The sequence below is a fragment of the Scyliorhinus canicula genome, chromosome 16 (assembly GCF_902713615.1).
Source record: "Scyliorhinus canicula chromosome 16, sScyCan1.1, whole genome shotgun sequence".
Lineage (NCBI taxonomy): Eukaryota > Metazoa > Chordata > Chondrichthyes > Carcharhiniformes > Scyliorhinidae > Scyliorhinus > Scyliorhinus canicula.
The window spans coordinates 65,859,288-65,882,201 of NC_052161.1; the positions used below are offsets into that span (position 1 = coordinate 65,859,288).

The 22,914-nt window shown below is 46.7% G+C and overlaps 1 protein-coding gene across 13 annotated transcripts in view; it reads right to left on the reverse strand.

Moving 5' to 3' along the window:
• The window catches only part of pcdh15b (protocadherin-related 15b), a 1,980,039-nt gene that overhangs the window by 587,538 nt on the left and 1,369,587 nt on the right, over positions 1–22,914 (reverse strand). For all 13 annotated transcript variants that reach the window (XM_038773429.1, XM_038773427.1, XM_038773426.1 and 10 more), the window contains 2 exons: positions 7,061–7,169; positions 6,767–6,879 (listed from right to left, as the gene is read on the reverse strand). In XM_038773429.1, coding sequence (XP_038629357.1) covers positions 6,767–6,879; positions 7,061–7,169 — 222 coding nt within the window. The remainder of the gene's footprint in view (positions 1–6,766; positions 6,880–7,060; positions 7,170–22,914) is intronic.

Consider the following 22,914-nt stretch of genomic DNA (forward strand, 5'->3'; position numbering starts at 1 on the left):
TCGTGTAGGTAAACTACAGTTTGGAAGGGAGCAAATTCCAAGATTTGACATAGCAATGATGAAGAAACAGTGCTACAGTTCCAAGTCAGGCTAGTGTGTGACTTAGAGAGTAATCTGCAGGTTGTGGTGTTCTAATGCACCTGCTGTCCTTGTTCTTCCATGTGACAGAGGTCGAAGTTTGAAAGCTGTTGTTAATGAAGACTGGCCAAGTTGTGGTGGATGTTACACTCTGCAGCCATTGCATGCTAAAGTTGGAGGTGTTGTGTTGGTGTTCAATGTTAAGCAAGGAATATTCCAAACGACTTGAGTCTTGTCCAAACCAGGATCTTTATTGAATCACACATGGTAAGATAGTGATCTGTTTCAGAGCAAGTTATCATGGAATTTCCTAATATTCCTCTGGAACTACATTTTGCATGAATGTCCACTTGTATGTCTTAGAACCGTCTGCCTGTGACTGGCTGTGTCACCACTTATATTGGAGTAACTTGTCACATGACCACTGTCTGTACTGCAACCTGCTGGTTGAAGATCGCACCACCAGCTATCTATGATATTGCTTACAGGCATATCACCACAGGAGGGAGCGAAGGTTCACGGTTGTGAATGAGGTGTAAAATAAACATCCATGGTGTCAAGATTATTGAGTGTTAGAATTGCACACATCAAGGCCAGTGGGAGTCTTCCGTCATATTTCTGATTTGTGCCTCACAGCTGGTGGATAGGTTAAATATAGATCAGGGGCGGAATTCTCCAACCCCATGCAGGGTCGGAGAATCAGCCGGCGGCGCCGATATTGCTGCTCCCGCCATGTTAAAGATTCACCCACCCGCCATAAAACGGCGTTCTTCAAATCCCGCCGGCCGCCTCGGATAACGGCTGGCAGCGGCGGGATGTCATTGTTTTTTTAAGCTTTTTTATTCACCGGCCCGGATGGGCCGAAGTCCCGCCGACGTGGCCACGGGTCACGTCGGCGAAAATCAAAGTAGGTTTATAACGGCGTCAACCATTGATAATGGTTGACGCCGTTCAGTTACCTACATCGAGTGCGCGGGGGGGGGGGGGGGTAGCGGCGTTGGAGAGGGGTGGAGAGGGGTGGGGGGGGTAGTGGCGTTGGAGAGGGGTGGGAAGGGGGGGTATCGGCATTGGAGAGGGGTGGGGAGGGGGGGTAGCGGCATTGGAGAGGGATGGGGAGGGGGGTAGCGGCATTGGAGAGGGGTGGGGAGGGGGGGTAGCGGCGTTGGAGAGGGGTGGGGGGTAGCGGCGTTGGAGAGGGGTGGGGGGTAGCGGCGTTGGAGAGGGGTGGGGGGGTAGCGGCGTTGGAGAGGGGTGGGGGATAGCGGCGTTGGAGAGGGGTGGAGAGGGGTTGGGGGGTAGCGGCGTTGGAGAGGGGTGGGGAGGGGGGGTAGCGGCATTGGAGAGGGATGGGGAGGGGGTAGCGGCGTTGGAGAGGGGTGGGGAGGGGGGGTAGCGGCATTGGAGGGGGTAGGGGTGGGGGAGGGGGGGTGGGGGAGGGTAGGGGTGGAGGGGTGGGGGGTAGGGGTGGGGGGGGTAGGGGTAGAGGTAGGGGGTAGGGATAGGGGGTTGGGGTAGGGGCAGCGGCGTGCAGAGAGGGGGGGCGATGGTGCGTTGGCCCCGGGCATCCATTGGATGGGGGCATCAGCAGATCTTCCTCAAGGCTCCCCTTCCTCCCAGCTGCCTTGTCTTTGTTTGAGAGAGAGGGGGAGATTGTGGGGACAGACAGAGAGAGAGAGACAGAGAGAGGGAGTCCCGTCTGTCCTCTGGCTGAGAGCAGGGCTTTGGTGAGTATATTGCAATCTGCCTAAACCCAGGAATATTGCCTGGTTAGAATGCAGAGGGAAATGCTGGGATCCCGGGGTGGGAGATGTGTCTGGATTTGTCTATTTCAGCTTCAGCCTCGGCGATTTCAGGACAGTTTCACAACAACAGGAAAAACGCGCGGAGAGAGAGGGAAAAACTTTTGGCAAAGTTTCTGGGTTCTGCCTTTATAATTCACAGCGCAGAAAGGGTTCTGCGCTGTGAATTATAAAGGCACCTTTTCTAATCCAGGGGAGAAACAACCTTTTGAAGAGTCTGAGGAAATAAGCAGGAATTTGGATAAATTCTGCCTCCCCACCCCTTGGGCCTCTTTCTCCTCCCTCCCCCTTTCTCCTCCCTCCCCCTTTCTCCTCCCTCCCCCTTTCTCCTCCCTCCCTCTTTCTCCTCCCTCCCCCTTTCTCCTCTCTCTCTCTCACATTCTCTTCATCCTGCGCTTTGTTCCAGAGCTATTTGATCCCCCTGTGCACTGGCACAGATTTACAGTGCAGTTTAGGTTCTGTGTTTACCCCAGGTGTGGGGGCGGGGAAAAGAGGGATGGTTCGGCATTCCTCAGGGGCACTGCATTGAACCACCCCCACTCCCCTCCCAAATCATCCTCCATCTAACCTCATCCATCCCTCTTTTACCCCCCCTGCATGCCGCTGCCCCCTACCCCCTACCTCTACCCCTACCCCCCATCACCACCCCTACCCCCCACCCCCCCCACCCCTATCCCCTACCCCCGCCCCACCCCTACCCCCCACCCCCCACCCCTACCCACACCACTCCCCCCCACCCCTACCCCCTCAACGCCTCAACCCCCCCAATGCCGCAACCCCCCCCAACGCCGCAAGCCCCCCAATGCCGCAACCCCCCCAACGCCGCAACCCCCCCCAACGCCGCAACCCCCCCCCCAATGCCGCAACCCCCCCAACGCCGCAACCCCCCCAACGTCGCAACCCCCCCCAAAAGCCGCAACCCCCCCCAACGCCGCAACCCCCCCCAACGCCGCAACCCCCCCAATGCCGCAACCCCCCCCCAATGCCACAACCCCCCCCAATGCCGCAAACCCCCCCCAATGCCGCAAACCCCCCCAACGCCCCCAACGCTGCAACCCCCCCAACGCCGCAACCCCCCCAACGCCGCAACCCCCCCCAACGCCGCAACCCCCCCCCAACGCCGCAACCCCCCCAACGCCCCCCAACGCTGCAACCCCCCCAACGCCGCAAGCCCCCCAACGCCGCAACCCCCCCATGCCGCAACCCCCCCCCAACGCCGCAACCCCCCCAATGCCGCAACCCCCCCAACGCCGCAACCCCCCCCATGCCGCAACTCACCCCCCCAACGCCGCAACCAACCCCCCCACCCCCCCAATGCCGCAACCCACCCCCCCAACGGCGCAACCCACCCCCCCACCCCCCCAACACCGCAACCCACCCCCCCCCCCCCCCCAACGCCGCACCCCACCTCCCCCAATGCCGCAACCCACCCCCCACCCCCCCAACACCGCAACCCACCCCCCACCCCCCCGCAACCCACGCCCCCAACGCCGCAACCCACCCACCCCACCCCCCCAACGCCGCAACCCACCCCCCCCCACCCTCCCAACGCCGCAACCCACCCCCCCACCCCACCAACGCCGCAACCCACCCCCCAATGCCGCAACCCACCCCCCCAACGCCGCAACCCACCCCCCCAACGCCGCAACCCACCCCCCCAACGCCGCAACCCACCCCCCAAAAGCCGCAACCCAGCCCCCCACCCCCCCAACGCCGCAATCCACCCTCCCAACGCCGCAACCCCCCCCCCCAACGCCGCAACCCACCCTCCCAATGCCGCAACCCCCCCCCCAACGCCGCAACCCACCCCCCACAATGCCCAATGCCACAACCCAACCCCCCCCAACGCTGCAACCCACCCCCCCCACCCCTTCCCCCCTCCAACGCCGGGCGGCGTTGATGATGTCACCCGACATCAACCGACGCGCGACTTCCGCAGCGGGTGAAACTGACGCGTACAGCGTCACTCCGCTGCTGGCCCTTTCGGGATAGGAGATTTAGGGTTTATAAGCAGGACCCGACGCCGGAGTCACCAGCCCCGCTTTTGCCTGCCGGTAATGGGCGTCACGTTGGTCCACGGTGAATTTCGCCCCAGGATTCCAAAGCACAATGAAATTTGGTCAAATTCAGAAATGATTCTAGGCTAGTTAGGGAGCTGTTAGACCATGAGGTGTAGGAGCAGAAGTAAGCCATTCACCATTCGATGAGATCATGACCGATCTGATGTGATAATCTTTAACTCCACTTTCCTGCTTTATCCTGAGAACCCTTGATTCCCTTACTGATTAAAAATCTGTCTATCTCAGCCTCTAATATATCGGATGACCTGGCCTCTACAGTCCACTGCGGTAAAGAACTCCACAGATTAACTACCCTCTGAGAGAATGAATTCCTCCTCAACTCTGTCTTGAATCGATGACCCCTTACTCTGAGTTAATGCCCTCTGGTGCTAGGTTCTCCCACAAGGGAAAACAACCTCTCAGCACCTACCTGTGAAATCTGATAACACAGCCAAGGTGTTACAGAGAGACTTCAACAAGTGTTGTAAGCATACCTATGATGCATCAAATGTAATGAAAATAACATAATTGATGAAGCAATGAAAGATAAATGTTCTCTCTCAATAATTGGAGATGAAACAGTGATGGAAGAGGTTGAATGTGCTGGGAGTGATAATGGACTCAGTCATTTGGAACAACAATCTGAAAATAAATCAAAGTGCTGAATTGTATTTGAAAAATCAGTCTGATACCATTCGACCACAGCTTTGGATAGGCCCCAAATTGAAGACTGAGTACACATTGTTCACTAAATAACAGCAAAAACACGCAAGACCTACAAGCAGTGAAAGTTTGGTTTCAGACAGGCTGAGTTGTCAGGGAAAAAAATGGTCTCTTCAGCTTTGAAAAGAATGAGAAGGAACCTGATAGAGGTATAATCATACTAATTAAAAACCAAAGACGAACCTCGGGCACCATTTTAAGTTAAGTTACACTGGAAGACCAGGAAATTATAGGTAGAAGCATGTAAAATTTAGAATTATGCCTTGTAACTCTTCTCTACACTTTCTCCAGAACCTGAATATTCCCCTTGTTACCTGAACTGAACACAATACTCAAGATGCGGCCTATCCTGGATGAACTTTTTTTTAAACAACATGTGTCCAAACAGGTTACAGCAAATAAACACCCCGGGAAACATATTTCCCAACAATCAACTATACAGTCATTACAGATTTGTCCCTTTTTCACGAACCTCCCCTCCCCCTACCCCCCTGCGGCGAACAGCTTCTCAAACACAATCTCAATCTCCCCCTGCTGAGGCCCTTAACACATACTTTATCGTCTCTAACCGCAGAAAGTTGTACAGGCCACCCAACCAAGCCGACCGCCACTCCAGAAAAATTTGCCGCCATGCAATCAGAGAGGCGAAGGCCACGACATCGGCTTTCCTCCGCTCCATGAGCTCCGGCTTCTCTGAAACACCAAACATCACCACCAAAGAATCCGGGTCCATCTCCTCCTTCACTATCCTGGCTAAGACTCCTGCACAGTTTATTCCCAATTTTTCACAACCCCAAAACATGTGCGTGTGATTCACTGGCCCCGCCCACAACTCTCAACATCTGCAACCCCTTGAAAGAACCCACTCATTCTCGCCCGAATCATATGCATCCTGTGCACCACTTAAGCTGTATCAGGCTCATCCTTGCACAAGAGGAGGTCCCATTTACCCTACGTGGTGCCCTATATGCAGCTTGATCACATCTTCCACTGACTTATATTCTAATCTTCAGTTTATTTGTCTCTTTCTATTTACTTTGTTGATGGTTGCTTTTCATTAGCTGGACATATTAGTGTAAAGTCTATTAAGGCAGCTTGGTCTCTTTCAAGTTCATTCATAGTCATTTCAATTAGTGCATGTCCTGCCCAGTTACTATCACCTTATAAAGCATAACAACGACTTACTGCAGTCCAGCAACAGTAGGGTCACTTTGCTAATCACGAGAGTAAAAGCTTCTGCCTGAACATTCTTGATCAGAAATTCCATTGATTATTGGCATCACTGGTAATGCACTGAGCCCCATCTTTACAGTTACAACACTCAATAACTGACTTTCAGCTCAGCTTGTCCTTCAAAATCCTTGGCTCATTTTGGTCTTCAAATTAATATCCAAACTCTCATTTGAAAGCAATTTATTCTTTAAACACAAAAATGAAAGATCTTAAAATATTATCTTGACAAAACAGGAAAATTTAGGGTGGCACAGTGGCACAATGGTTAGCACTGCTGCCTCACGCCGCTGAGGACCTGGGATCTATCCCGGCCCCGGGTTACTGTCCATGTGGAGTTTGCACATTCACCCTGTGTCTGCATGGGTCTCACCCCCACAACCCAAAGATGTGCAGGGTAGGTGGATTGGCCATGCTTAATTGCCCCTTAATTGGAAAAAAATATTTGTGTATTCTAAATTTATTGAAAAAAGAACACAGGAAAATGAGCTCAAGACCACAGCCAGATCAACTATAATCTTATTGAATGGTGGAGCAAGCGTGAACGGCCAAATGGCCGACTATTGCTCATGTGCTTCTATGTGGTTCCTATGCTGTTCCTATGTAACACACATTCCGCTGATCATTAAAATGACCAGAAAATGAAGAAGAACTTAAAAGTGCAGAGTAAAACAATAATGTAAATTGTTTACGTCAAATCTTACGGCACAATCTGTTTCTATCATTTTTTTTATCTCTGTGTAGCTGCCAATCCCCAATCTCTGCTGAGCTGGATAATTTATAGCAGTGTGGATAAATATTAATTGCATATTATCTCAACATTATTGTGTATTCAATAGCACACTTCACACAAAACAACAATTAATTTGAATTTACCTTAATAACCAAATCAAATTTCTGATGAAAATCCCTGTTTATTGGCCTTAGGAGATAAAGCTCTGCTGTGATGTTGTTCAGAGAAAAGTATTTTGCATAATCCTCTGGAGTACCTTAAACAAAACAGTACAATTTTCTATGATTCATTTCTTGAAAATTATTGGCATAGCATTTAATACCATCAAACTATTTATTGAGTAAATATACTGAAATGATTAAACAATTTTCAAAACTATGACCCGCTGCCTCATAACAAGCCCAGGCGATAAATCCCGAATATAAAAAGTTACCGACCGACAAGAATGCTGTACATAATTCCTGGTTGATCACCAGTTGGTTTAATATTCATATCCTGGTCAACAGCTAAAATTCGAGGCGTGACATTCACAGGGTTTATCCTTGCCTGAAAAGAAAAAAAAAGAAATTAATTCATTCTTTTTTAAATCTTAAAGTTTAATATTGCTTCTGTCTTTCTGCTGCATTTAACAACCTATTCGGTGATATCCATTTTAGTCCTTTCTGTAGATACATGAGAAAATGATGTCAAACCTTTTATCACTGTTACTAAATCCTGGGATGGTATTCAAAGGATAATTTGTGACTCAACTTTGGCAAAATAGCCTAACAATCATTTTTGTGGCTGATATTATTAAACCCATCGATAACTACATATTTTTAAAAATTTGTTCATGGGAGGCGGGCATCCCAGCATTTATTGCCCATTCCTGAGCCCTTCAGCTGTGGGCATTTAAGAGTCAGCCACATTGATGCAGATCTGGGGTCACATGTAGTCTAGACCAGGTAAGGATAGCAGATATTAATAAATCAGGTGGTTTGCAAATATTAATAAACCAGATGCGTTTTATGACAATTGACGGTAGTGTCATAGTCATCGTTAGACTTTGAATTCCATCATTAACGTCCCTGCCACTGAGCCAGAAACTCTTGCGTTCGAGTTCCACCCAGGATCTGATGGCCAAGGAAGGTACATTCAAGACATAGCCAAACAGGTTGAGTATCAACCTGCAAGTTCCAGCACGTGCCAATGACGAATAGTGAAAGCAGGTGGGATTCCTGATCAAACAAAAGCTGGAGCCGCTATCATCACAATGCATAGCCCCAATGCATGTAACTGTGCATGTTGCCACAGCACCTCTGTGTGTAATACTCTGAAGTGTAATACTTCAACACCACGTATATATTATCTGTAACTCGAAGTCAACTTGCATCAGTCTGGTGCCAAAGAAGGAACTATTTGGCTAGAATTATCCGTCCATTCGCTGGCGGCGGGATTCTCTGCTCCCGCCGGCAGCGCAGCCGTGCCACAGATTTTCTGGAGGCATGGGGTTGCTTCAATGGGAATACCCATCGAGAGAGACAGGAATAGAAATCCCACTGCCAGCGAATGGCACACTGTCGAGAAACAGGCGGCTGGGGGCCGGAGAATCCCGTCCCTAATGTTAGACATTGTCTTCTGTGTTTTTCAAGTGTGGCTTGGTTGAGTACTGTCAGTACTCTGCCTGTTCCACGTCTAGGACCTGCTATTTGAAATGACCTGCCAGCCGTTGGGACATTCGTACAACTCAAGTCATTATCTTTCAAGTTTCTTTCCTTCATACTGAAATATTACAAATGTCGCACATCTATTTAAGAAAGGTGACTGAGGAAAACAGTCAAGAAGCTCAACACCATCTATGACAAAACAATCGGCTTGTTTGGCAGCCATTCATCACCTTAACTATTCACTCCCTCCATTGCCGATGCAGCAGTGTGTACCATTTAAAAGATTCACTGCAGCAACTTTCCAAGGCTCCTGCAACAGCCAGTTTCAAACCAGTGACCTCTAGCATCTAGGTGAACATGGACAGAAGGCTCATTGGACCACCACCACCTTTTAGTCCCTCTCCAAGTCATCCTGTCTTATAAATATATTAAACTGTTCATTCACCAACATTGGATTTATATCCTCATACTCCCCACCTACCAGCACTGTGAGAGTACATTTGCCACCTGGACTGCAAAGGGTCAAGAAAATGGCTCACTACCACTTCCCCAGGGCTCTGGAGGTTGACAATGTAGAGTATGGGTCAGTTCTTGCAATAATCCTTTTGGGTACCTGTTATGAGCCAGGGCTTACAAACTCCAAAGTGTACTATGAAGTTCACCTGACATATAATGTTTATGTTGAATTTGGCCAGGATGAGCAAAACGGCCTTCACTTCAGGTGTGATTCATCAGACTTCCGAGGCACTTTTATCAAAAAGAGTTCATTATAAGAAAGTAGTTAATATATATATAAAAGACAGCAAAAATTTGTTATCAACTACAAACATAAAGAAAACACAACAGCTACAGTAATCTATGGATTACTTTATGAATCCCCCTTAGTAGCTGTTCCAATTCAATACAAAATCCAATAAATAAAAACCCCTTTCAAGGGCATGGCCCAGCACACTAATCTCATTTGAATGGGACTGGTCTTTTCCCCGAGATCCGGCCTCCAACCAGCAGATTCAAAACTCCTTCTGGAATGGAATTCTATCTTTAAAATTACCACAACAGTTTGCCACACCCAATGTGCTTTCAGTTCCCTGGAACAGCTTTAAAATAAAAACATGGAAACACTGCTTCCCTTCTGCAGTCCAAAGCAACAAACCGTAACTGAAACCCAAAAACCTAAATCACCTCTCACCTGACAGCCACAGCCCAGCTCAACCAACAAATGACATCACTGAAGCCGTGCGACAAGGTATGTGGGAAGACCAAACCTTTCATAAATGGACACTCACATGACAACACCCAAGCTGGTGCCCCTCCAAAATTCTGGAGGAAAACAAAATCAACCCCTTCAAATGACGTGTCTCCCATAGCTGAGTTATGGTTCTCCTTCTGTGGGGCTTGCTTAGCTTCCATCCTCCCTGTTAAATTCGGGAAAATGAGGTCAAGGTGGATTATAGGGCTTCTACCTCTCAACAACTTGACCAGAGTAACCTCAGTGGTAGCATGTGGGTTTGTGCTGTATGAAAATTGGCCAAAGGGAGTGGCAATGGTCTGTTAGGCTGCTTCCTCATTGAGGCATTAATAATCTTTTATTAGTGTTTCAAGTAGGCTTACACAGCACTGAAGTTACTGTGAAAATTCCCCAGTCGCTACACTCCAGCGCATGTTCGGGTACACTGAGGGAGGCTTCAGAATTTCCAATTCACCAAACAAGGGCACTTTTCAGGACTTGTGGGAGGAAACCGGAGCATCCGGAGGAAACCCATGCAGACACGGGGAGAACGTGCTAACTCCGCACAGACAGTGACCCAAGCGGGAATCAAATCCGAATCCGAGAGTCTGGCGCTGTGAAGCAACAGTGCTAACCACTATACTACCGTGAAGGTTTGGACTGCTCTTTCCGCCAGCCCATTGGAAGCAGGGTGGTTGGGGCCAAAAATATGTGGTGGATACCGTTCCATTTGAGAAAGAGGTGAAACTCCTTGCTGTGAAAGAGGTGCCTGGGATACCATGTGCTGCGAAAATCTGTCGCAGCTTGTCGACAGCGGCTGATTAAGTCATTGAACTCATGACTTGGATGTCTAACCGTTTTGGGTGGGCATCCACAACAATTAAGAACATCATTCCCAGAAGAGGGTCAGCGAAATTAATGTGGAGCCTTGTCCAAGGGTGGCCAGGCTTCTCCCAAGCATGTAGTTTAGATGCGGATGGAAGTGTTTGCTATGTTTGGCACGTTTGCAACAGCTGATTACACCCTCTATTTCTTTATCAATCCCTGGCCACCAAATGTAGTTCCGAGCAAACATTTTCATCCTGATCTGGTCAGGATGCGTGTTGTGTAACTCCTGGAGAAGCGGCTATCGCCCAGGGGGTGGCACTACCACTTTCCACCCCCACAAAGAACACTGTCTTCACAGCTAATTTCATCCCTGTGCAGTACGTGGGGCCTGACTTGCTCTGACTTAGTGCCAACCAGTTAGAACCATTCTTTTGATAAAACTGGGTCCCTGTCAGTCCATGTCTTAATATGGGCCAACAAAATGGAGTGTGTGAAAATGGAAGCCAGCTTAGAGAATCGCATCCTTTCTGCATTCTTTGTCTGTGTTGAAAAGTGTAACTATTCGCAACCAACAGTAATGCCCATCATTGTACTCTGTCCAATGTGATCAGCGGCGCTAGTTTATCCTCATGGAAAAGCCAAGTAACGGCTTATAGTCCGAGACAATGACAAAGTGGCAGCCATAAACACCAGGTGGAATTTCTTGATGACACATATGACTGCCAAGCTCCTTTATCCATCTTGGAAGCAAAAGGCAACATGCTGCTCCACTCCATCTTCCATCTTATGAGAAAGTACAGCCCCTATGCCATAAGGCGACGCATCACATGTCACTATTATGGGTTTGCCTGTTTCACTTCATTGGTGCTGATATGACATGGGTGTTGACGTGTGTCCATTATCTTCAGTGCCTCCCCAATATAGGTGGTTAAAGTGGCTGTTGTACTCCTCAGCCTCAAGGGTTGCAGCCTTGTGTAGATACTTATGTGTCTGTTCTCCTACCACCGTGGCAGAAGCACCTTTATCGACCTCCATATTCGATAGGCGGCCATTAACAATCAGGACAATTTCAATAGTGGTGGGGTGGTTGAAAAATATTCCTTTTGTGACGGGTCCAATTTATTCTCATCGCCAATGTGCTAGCACGAGGTAATATGATGAGGCAGAGTTACATCACACAGTGATTTATTAACAAACTGGCAAACTATCTTTACACATTAGCACACACTATCACAGGTCTAGTCCCACTACTCCAGGGCTTAGTCTGATTATTCCCCCCTACCGGGTCCACACCCTGGCCCCGATAGGCCCAGGTTCGCACACTCCATCTCCATGGGTCACTCTGCCCGTGAAGGACCACGTTTCTAAGGGGACAAGCTATCACAATTTTGAATGTTCATTACTTTCTATTGTTGTTGTTTTCAAAGTAGGTCGGTCAACAATTCTTATTTAACATCTTCTGCATATTTCACACTCAAAGGGAAAAGGATATTGAGCATTTTGAATTCTGCCCTACTCCTACAATTAGGCAATTAATTTATGGTGTTGGTGAAAGAACATGTGCTCCTATCATGCATTAGCACACTAGTACCCGTCACCGCAAGCAGACGGACTTACATTTATAACCACAATGAACAATGTTCTGAGTTACGAATCCTGGTCACAGCGGGTGCAATTCAGCGGACTCTGAACTAAATTGGGCTGCAGCGCCGAGATTCACCTCGCTATTCACCGACACTTTGCCATTTATTTCGGCCTTGGGGAGTTTCTCCCTGCCGAGGCTACTCTTTAGTTGATTTCCTGCCTGGCTCCTCGCAGATCGGGGTGCCATTTTGACCGGCAGCCCCGATCTCTGCATCCCCCCCCCCCTTCAGGCTCCCCGCTTTCTGGACTCCCTCCCTCCACCCTGATGTGCAAGGTCACCCCCCTCCCCCCCCCCCCCACCGCTTATGTGCAAGCCCCTCCCAGACCCGACCACTGGCAATGCCAACCTGGCCCCGGAAAACCTGGTACTGCCAGCCTTCCAGGGTGCCAGGCTGGCTGTGCCAAGATGCACGGGTGCCGGAAGGAGTGCCGGGGTATTATCCTGCCCTGTCCGCGATGGGTCTCTAATGGCCTGCGAGATCATCTGAGCTGTTGTTACACCTGGCTCATATTTGCAAAAACCAGTGCTAAACGGTTCCCTTCGAGGTCCCGCAGGCGTGGCTGTTTACTGAGGCTTCAGGTGAATGCGGTGTCCGGGTCGTAAAATGAGCCTACTCTTAAGCAATTTTCATCAATTACATTGGTTGACAATGAGAGACTATAATCTTCAAAACTGATAGGAGCTGTAAAATAATATAAAATACTGTTAATTGATGTTGTAAACCACATTTAATATAGGATTACATACAATATATGGCACAGAAACAAACCATCCAGCCTAACCAGTCTTTGCCATCTTTAATGCTCAACTCAAGTCTCTTCCCAGCTTTCCCATCGAAATCAATCATCTTAACGCTCTAATCTCTTCTCCCACATCTGCTTGCCCAGCAACCCCTTAAATGCATCTAGACTATTTGCTTCAGCCATTTCCTCTGTTAACAAGTTCCAAGTTTTCACCACCCCTTGATTCATGCAGCACTCAAACAAAGGCTCGATACAGGTTTGGCATAACTCCCTGATGTGGTGGGTAAGCTGGGTCTGCGAGGACTGCATTTACTGCAGCAGTGAGAGAGACAGGCTTCCAACACTTGAAGAAATGCAACTTGATTTTATTGAACTCTTAACTATTATACATACTTTAACTGTGGGTTGACACTATGCTGACTTGACTGGAGGCCTGAGGCTAACCTGACCAGACTATTTTACTACCACATGGTGTATGTGCTAGTTGTTGCTCACGGGCTCTGACTGTCTCAGAGGCTGGATCCCGAGAGAGCGGGAAAACTAGTGCCCTCTGGCTTTATAATGGTCGTGTCCTGTCTGGTGATTGGCTGCTATGTTCTGTGTGTTCATTGGTTATCCTGTGTGTCAATCACTGTCTGGCTGTGCACCATCATATACCTGTGTGTATATTATGACACTCCCCTCCTGTTCAATTATAGCCCTCTCGAAATAAAGCCTCATTCTTGGTTTGACTGTAATTATGGCCTTGCTAATCTTTGCCCCAAGAGGATTTGTGGTGCAGTGGGTACTGTCCCTTGCCTCTGAGCCATAGGTTCTGGGTTCAAATACTACTCCAGGACATGATGGCCACAGAATGTGTGTTCATAGCATGGTCAAATAGTTTGATTGTCAAACTGCAAATCTTTCCAATACGCCTGTGGCAGGCAATAAGAGCAGGAGAGTCGGCTGGTCAGCCATGCTTGATGCAGACTGGTGCCCTCAAGCTGTAGCCTCGGGGAAAGGCCGGTGACCTGTTCTCAGAAGAATTCACAATGGAAACAGACCTCAACAAATGCGTTGCCTGCCTCATGCATGAGACGAGGCATGAGCAGTGTATGGAAGAAGAATCTGTACAAATTTTGGTGATAGATGTAGTTGTACTCTCAGATGCCTGACACTCTCCGAGACTTGCACTTTCCATGTTATAAGTGTCCTTCCTATCCTTTCTATCAAAATGTATTACTACAAAGGGCAGCAGAGCGGCGCAGTGGTTAGCACTGCTGCCTCACGGCACCGAGGTCCCAGGCTCGATCCCAGCTCTGGGTCACTGTCCGTGTGGAGTTTGTACATTCTCCCCTTGTTTGCGTGGGTTTCACCCCTACAACCCAAAGATGTGCAGGGTAGGTGGATTGGCCATGCTAAATTGCCCCTTAATTGGAAAAAATGAATTGTGTACTCTAAATTTATTTTTAAAAATGTATTACCACATATTTAACTGTTTTGAACTTCTCTTGCCAATTATTTGCCCATTCTGCAAGTTTACCAATATCAACTTGCAATTTGTTGCACTCATCCTCAGTATTAACTTATGTTGGTGCCATCTGCAAATTTCTAAATTGTGTTTCTGATTCCCAAGTCCAAATCATTAATGCACATTGAAAACAGCAGTGCTCCCATTACTGACCCTTATTGAACACCAATTCCCATCTTCTGCCAGTCTGAATAAATACCCTTTACTCTCACACTCTACTTTCTGTCTTGAAGCCAGCTAGTGATCCATTCTGCCACTTATCCCCTGACTCCACATATTCATTAGTCTATTGTGGGGCACCTTCTTGAAGGCCTTTCAAAAATCCAGATAAATTACACCAATTACATTGCCATTTTCTGTTCTCTCTGTTGCCTCCTCAAAAAATTCAAAAAGTCTGACCTCGCAAGATTTTCTTTTTGGTAAGCCACGTTTCATTATTATATTTTTCATTTCCAGATGTTATCTATGCTCTCATTTTGTAGGAATTCCATTATTTTCTGTATCATCGCTGTTAAGCTGACTGATATATAATTCTCTGGACATGTCTTGTTCACCCATTTTAAGTATAGGAATTATAATAGCTATCCACCAGTCTTCTGGCACTACATCTTTTTCTTACAAATTATTAAATATTTGTAGTAATGTCTTTGCCATCTCTTCCCTAGATTCTTTCATAATATGTGGGTGCAATTTATCTGCAGCATGGGTTATATCATTTGAGTTTGCTTAGTTTATTATCCCCTTTTCATTTTAAATGCACTTGCCTGATTGCTCATGCCATTATTCAACGTTATGTCTAAGTGTTTAATCCCCTTGGTAAATACTGAAGGAAAATAATTCCCCCCACCAAGGCCGCACTGAGAGTGATTTCTTGCTGGCAAGCTGATTTCACCAGCAGGAGCTTCTCTCCGCAGACTGGGAAACCATTTTGATCCGCAGCCCCGATCTCCACCCCCCCCCCCCCCCACTTCGCTCTCTCGACCACCCCTTAACTGCCCTCCACCCCCCCCCCCCCCCGCCCTAAATCTTTCCACGACTTGGAACACACAACCACCTCTCCAAGTAGCAAGCCCCCCCCCCCCCCCCCCCCCCCCGGGCCAACCCCTGGCAATACGATCCTGGCACTCTCACTCACCCTGGTGCCTGGGCACATTGTGATTGCTAGTCGGGCACCCTGGCAGTGCCACCTGCGCACACTGGCATGACACTGCCAGGGTGCCAAGCTGGCAATGACAAGGTGTCCAGGTGCTAGGGTGTGTCAGGGTACCACCGTCCTTTGTCCCCAAACACACAAGGATCTCCAATGGCCTGCAAGGACCCCCCACCCAAGGTGCCTTTATGCCTGCTTCATGATTGTGTGGACTAGTACTAAACGGTGCCCTGGCATGACCGTTGAGTCCCGGGTGCCGGGTAAATCCACCGTCCAGTTATCTAAATGAGCCATTAGGCTAATTTAACTATGAGAAGGTTTACTAGTATAGTTCAGATAGGTTTAAAATAATTTGGCAGGGGGTGGGAATCAGGTTTGTAAGCCAGCAAGTGTAGAGCCTGGGGATGAGCATAGTACCCGGGTCAGGCTGGATAAGAGGAAGGGTAGGCTGGGGATGGTTGAACTGAGTGGGACTGGAGGTCTGGAGTGTATCTGCTTCAATGCACGGAGTATAACAGGTAAGACAGATGAACTTAAAGCCTTGATTCACGTGCGGAATTTGGAAGTGGTTGCTATAGTGCAGACTTGGTTAAAAAAGGGACAGGACGGGCAGCTAAATATTCCAGGATATAGGTGTTTTAGGCAAGACAGGAAGGTAAAAGAGGTGGGGGAGTTGAAATACTGGTTAGGGAACATATTACAGCTGTACAGAGGGAGGAAGCCATGGAAAAATTAAGTAATGAGGCACTGTGGGTAGAGCTCAGAAACAGGAAGGGGGCAGTCATTATAATGGGGGTGTTCTACTGGCCTCCCAACAGCCAACGGGAAGTTGAGGAACAGATATGTAAGCCGATTCTCGATAGATGTGTAAATAATAGGGTTGTTGTAGTGGGAAACTTTAATTTTCCTCATATTGACTCAAAATCCCCTTGGGCTAGGGGTCTGGATGGTGAAGAATGTATCAAGTATGTCCAAGAATGTCTTTTGGAAAAATATGTGGATAGTCCAACAAGAGAGGGGGCTTTATTGGGCCCAGTACTAGGGAATGAGCCCGGCCAGGTCATCAAAGTTGCAGTGGGAGAACATGAGGCGAACAGTGACTATAATTCCGTAAGCTTTCGGTTACTCATGGAAAAGGACGAGTGTTGTCCTAGGGTTAAGGTGTTAAACTGGGGGAAGGCTAACTCCAATAGATTAGACAGGATTGGGAGGCTGCTCTTTGGGAGAGGTTGTTTGAAGATAAATACACATTTGGCATGTGGGAGTCTTTTAAGGAGCAGCTGTTGGGAGTGTATGACAGGCATGGGAGTGCCGGTAAAAAGGAAGGACAGGAAAGGCAGCATTCAGGAGCCATGGAGGACCAGGGAAATTGAGAATATTGTCAAAAGAAAAAAGATGCATATGTGAGGTACAGGAAACTAAAAACAGATAAAGCACTTGAGAAATACAAGGAAAGTAGAAAAGAGCAAAAAGGGGTCACAAAATGTCCTTGGTAGACAGGATTAAGGAGAATCCCAAGGCATTTTATACATATGTTAGGAACAAGAGGGTAGCTAGAGAAAGATGTGGCCCATTCAGGGACAAAGAAGGGAAATTATGTATAAAACCAGAGGAAGTAGGTGAGGTCCTTAATGAGTATTCTGCATTGGTATTCACAAAGGAGAGGGACATGCTGATTGGTGGTGTCTCAGAGGGATGTGTAAACACTTTAGGACCAGTTATTATTATGGGGAGGAAGTGTTAGGTGTGTTAAAAAGCATTAAATTAGACAAATCCCCAGGGTCAGGTGGCATCTATCCCAGATTTCTGAGGGAGGCAAGAGATAAAATCGCTGGGCCTCTGACAGAAATCTTTGTGTCTTCATTGGCTACAGGTGAGACCTCGGAGGACTGGAGGATAACCAACGTTGTACCGTTATTTAAGAAGGGTTGCAAGGATAATCCGGGTCATTATCGGCCAGTGAGCTTGACTTCAGTGATAGTGAATTTGTTGGAAAAGATTCTCAGAGATAGGATCTGCAGGGATTAGTCCTGGGACCTCTGCTATTTCTGATATATATAAATGACTTGGAAGAAAACGTAGCGAGTCTGATTAGCAAGTTTGCGGATGATACTAAGATTGTAGGAGTTGCGGATAATGATGAAGATTGTCAGAGAGTACAGCAGGATGTAGATATGCTGCAAAATTGGACAGAGAAATGGCAGATGGAGTATAACCCGGACAAATGCGAGGTGATGCATTTTGGTAGATCCAATTCAGGTGGGAGCTACAAAATAAATGGCAGAACCATCAGGAGCATAGAGACACAGAGAGATCTGGGCGTACAGGTACACAGATCCTTAAAAGTGGCAACACAGGTGGAAATGGTGGTAAAGAAAGCATGCTTGCCTTCATAGGACAGGGTATCGAGTATAAAAGCTCTAAAATTATATTACAATTATATAGAACGTTGATTAGGCCACATTTGGAATACTGTGTCCAATTCTGGTCACCACACTCCAAGAAAGAAGTGGAGCCTTTAGAGAGAGTACAGAAAAGGTTTACGAGGTGTTGCCTGGTATGGAGGGTATTAGCTATGTGGAGAGATTGAATAAACTGGGATTGTTCTCCCTAGAGAGACGTGGGCTGAGGGGCGACCTGATAGAAGTTTATAAAATTATTAGGGGTATAGATAGGGTGAACAGTTGGAGACTTTTTCCCAGGGCAGAAATTACAATGACAAGGGGGTACAGGTTAAAGGTGAGAGGGGAAAGGTTCAGTGGAGATGTGCGGGTGAGGTTTTTTACGCAGAGGGTGATGGTGGCCTGGAATGCACTGCCAAGTGAGATAGTTGAGGCAGATACGTTAGCGACCTTTAAGATTTATTTGTAAGGCACATGAACAAACGGGATATAGAAGGATACAAGAGGTTGGTCTAGCTAGGACATGTGATTGCCACAGGCTTGGAGGGCTGAAGGTCCTGTTCCTGTGCTGTATTGTTCTTTGTTGTTTGATCTGCATTTCACCCAGCGAAGGTGAGATCAGATCCCGCCGGATGGAATGTCTTGAGGTTCTCGCGAGATTCACGTATTATACCCGAATCCAAGCTAGATGCAATGGGGCAGCTAAATCATGCCCTAAATATTTCTGTCACCTTTCTATCGTTATCTGTGGTATTATTCTGTTTGTCTCTTAATAGTCCCATTCTCGTCACAGACATCCTTTGTATTGATGTGTTTATAAAGTATTTTATTTTCTTATATGGTACTTGATAATTTAGTTTCATAGTTCCTCTTTCCCTTTGTAATTTATTTTCTACTTGTCTCATAATCACTTCATATTCTCTCTTAGTTTATATGGACTTTATGTATCCCTGTCTCCGAACCCACATCTGTTCCGTTTTGTGTTATTCATCCATGAAGTCTCACTAGTATGCTGTTTTGACTTACCTTTCAGCAGAATGTATTTTTCCTGCAATCTGGTGAACATTGTTTTAAACATTAAACATTTAAACATAGCTAGTCTGTATCATTGTTTGCCAATATTGTTGCACATTTTATTTTACGGATTTTTGTTTTCAGCACCTCAAAAACAACTTTTCTCTCATCCATTGACACATTTTTGTCATATTTATGTCTTCCTCTATTATCATCTGAAAGCATATTATATTATGGTCACCATTGACTAGGTGTTCCCCTAACTTTACTTCTCCTATCTGCTCTAGTTCATTTCCCATTACTAGATCCAGCAGCGAATCTAACTTTTTTTTACATCTTGTGTTAGAAAGGAATCCTGTACATATTGTAGGAACCCCTTTCCCTGATACTTATCTCTTCTATCCAATTAATATCAGGGTATTTGAAATCCTGCATGATTATTATTCTGTTTTTATTCAATTTCCTAATTTGTCTGCATAGTTCCTCTCTCACCTCCCTTCCACTAATCATAGTCTGCAGACTACACCCATGAGTGTGATGGCTTCTTTATGTGCTTTCATCCCTTCCCATATTGATTCTATTTCTGTCTTGCTGATGGCTGTGTCTCTTTTTTCCACTGCCATTATATCTAATGCCACTGTGACTAATAGGTGCAGTTCAGCTCCTCTATTCCCTCTCTACTTGTCTAAATATGTTACATTTTGCAATGTTTAATTTCCAGTCCTGATTTTTCTGTACCCATGTCTCAGTATTCTTTACTGTGTCTCATTCATCGCCACAAACGATTGCCCCGTTCCCCTATTTTATTACCTACACTGTGTGCATTACTGTAGACATTTTAACTCATGTTTAAATAGATTACTTCTTCCTTTGTCTTTATCCATCTTTTTAGACTCCAGTTCCATAACTCTTTCTTTCTTTGCCATCAATATCCTTTCTTATTTTATTCCTCCTTATGCTGTCCTTCACTACTTTATTTACATTTAATCTGCTTTTTTTGCTGTTTCAGTGGAAGAAAATATATCCTTTAATTAACGGACTCGGTTATTTAAATTGTATCAGAATACAGAAGAGTTAAAGTCAATGATACAATTTTCACATAAATAGATTAAGTTGTGCTGAACTCTGATCAAAGCTTCTACAAAGTATGATTGCAGAATATGCTGCACCTATTATTTTACTGACTGGAATACTGAGTGAATTCAACGGCATCAAAAATATGGATAATTAATGTCCAATTTTAATTATCAGGGAAGGGTAAAACCGAACGTTTCCCCCCTAGGACATCCAAACAACGTCCATGAATAGAGTCACAACTCATTTTGTGCTGGATAAGGTCCATAAATGTCTTTCATTCAACAACAAATAAATCTTTTGAAGGTTCAAATATGAAACATGGAAATCTACATCCTGTGATTTAAATAATTAATTAAATTCTACAATTCAGAAAATATTTGCACCTCAATAAATAAAACAATAGTATTTTTATCTTGTGGATTATTACTGCACTGCAATTTATTTTATTAATAATAGGTATTTTAATAGTTGCATTAGTCTCAGAAAATACTTTGCATAACTAACAACAAGTGAACAAATACATTGGTGAACGACTGGTTGAATAATGGCATGTTCATATAAATCATAGAATTTACAGTGCAGAAGGAGGCCATTCAGCCCCATCGAGTCTGCGCCGGCCCTTACAGAGAGCACCTACTCAAGCCCATGTCTCCTCACTATCCCCGTAACCCAGTAAACCCCACTTAACATTTTTTTGGACACAAAGGGCAATTTAGTATGGCCAATCCACCTAACCCGCACATCTTTGGACTGTGGGAGGAAACCAGAGCACCCGGAGGAAACCCACGCAGACAAGGGGAGAATGTGCAGACTCCGCACAGACAGTGATCCAAGCCGGGAATCGAACCTGGGACCCTGGTGCTGTGAAGCAACTGTAATAACCACTATGCTACCGTGCTGCCCAACATGGCCACGTTGTTTGACTACATAAGATAATTAAACTATCAACTGGATATTGTGGTCAACAGCAACACAATGGCACTTGTTGCTAACCTCAAAGAACAGTAAGAAGTCTTACAAAACCAGGTTAAAGACCAACAGGTTTGTTTTGAATCACTAGCTTTCGGAGAGCAGCTCCTTCCTCAGGTGAATGAATAGGTGGGTTCCAGAAACATATATACAGACAAAGTCAAAGATGCAAGATGATACTTTGAATGTGAGTGTTTTGCAGGTAATTAAGTCTTTACAGGGCCAGAACCCCCCTCAGGCCTACATTCCGCCACGGCCGGCCCCTGAACACCCATGCCATATTGCGTCGGTGCCGGTGCGCATAAGAAGTTCCCACATATGCGTAGCGCCATGCTCGCCCCCGTGGGGGCCAGAATAGGTCATGCCCGGACCCTGTTCGCGCTGTCGTGAAACGCCTCGGCGTTCATGACGGCACAGGCACTTGGTCCGTGGAGCGGAGAATCGCCCCCCCCCCCCATCCTGTTCACAAAAAGGACAAATCCAACTGATCCAATTATCACCCCATCAGTCTACTATCAATCACCAGTAAAGTTATAGAAGGGGTCATTAGCAGTGCTATCCGGCAGCACTTGCTTCGCAATAACCTGCTCACTGACACTCATTTTGGGTTCCACAAGGGGAATTCAGCTGGTGATCTCATTTCAGCCATTGTTCAAATATGGACAAAAGAACTGGAGCTGGATTCTCTGCCCCGTCGCTGGCGGGATGCTCCGTTACGCCGGCTGGTCAATGGGGTTTCCCATTGTGGGGCAGCCCTACGCCGTCGGAAAAACCCCGGGATGCCAGCAAAACGGAGCATCCCGCTGGTGGAGAATCCAGCCCTGAACTCCAGAGGTCAGGTGAGAGTGACTGTCCTTGGTATCAAGGATGCATTTGACCGCGAGTGATATCAATAAGCTGTAGCAAAACTGGAGTCTGTGGGGAACAGTGGGAAAACTCTCCGTTGGGTGGAGTCATATCTAGCATAAAGGAAAATGGTTCTAGCTCTTGGAGGTCAGTCATCTCGGCTCCAGAACATCATTGCAGCAAACCCTTTGGATAGTGTCCGAGGCCCAGCCATCTTCAGCTGCTTCATTGATGATCTGCCTACCATCATAAGGTCAGTAGTGGGGATGTTTGATGATGACTGCATTATGTCCAGCACCAGCCATGACTCCTTAGATACTGAAGTAGTCCATGTCCAAATGCAGCAAACCTTGGACAATATCCTGGTTTGGCCTGCCAAGTGGCAAGTCAGATTTGAGCTCGGAAAAGACCATCTCCAACAATAGAGAATCTAACTATTGTATTTCGACATTCAATGGTATTACTATCACTGAGTCACCCACTATCAATATCCAGGGGGTTACCATTGACCAGAAACTTAACTGGACTAGCCACATGAAAACCGTGGCTACACAAGCAGGTCAGAGGCTAAGAATCTTGCAGTGAGTTGCTCACCGCCTGAATTCCTAAAGCCTGACCACCACCGATAAGGCACAAGTCAGGTGTGTGATGGAGTATTCTGCACTTGCCTGGATGAGTGTAGCTACAACAACACTCAAGAAGCTGGACACAATCCAGGACAAGGCAGCCCACATGATTGCCACCACATCCACAAACAATTGCTCCCTCCACCACCAATGCTCATTAGCAGCAATGTGTATCATCTACTAGATGCACTGCAGAAACTAACCAAGGCACCTGAGACAGCACCTTCCAAACCCGCGACCACTACCATCTAGAAAGACAAGGGCAGTAGATCCGTGGGAACACCACCACCTTGAGGTTCCCCTCCAAGCCACCCACACTTGGAAATATATCACCGTTCCGTCACTGTTGCTGACTCAAAATCTCGGAACTCCCTCTGTAATAGTGTTAGGAGGCAGAGGTTGTTTTCAATGGTCTAGTATGTATTGTTCGATATTAGAAATAAGATATAGATTTAAGTGAGTTCAATTGTGTGCTAGGAAGGATAAACTTTAGTTGGATTCATGATAAACAAAGGTGTTTGCATGTAAGGCAATTTTTGGTTTAATTTTAAACTGTGTTCCAGTTGTGCTTAGAGAGTTTATAGCATGACAAATAAATAAGAGCTTG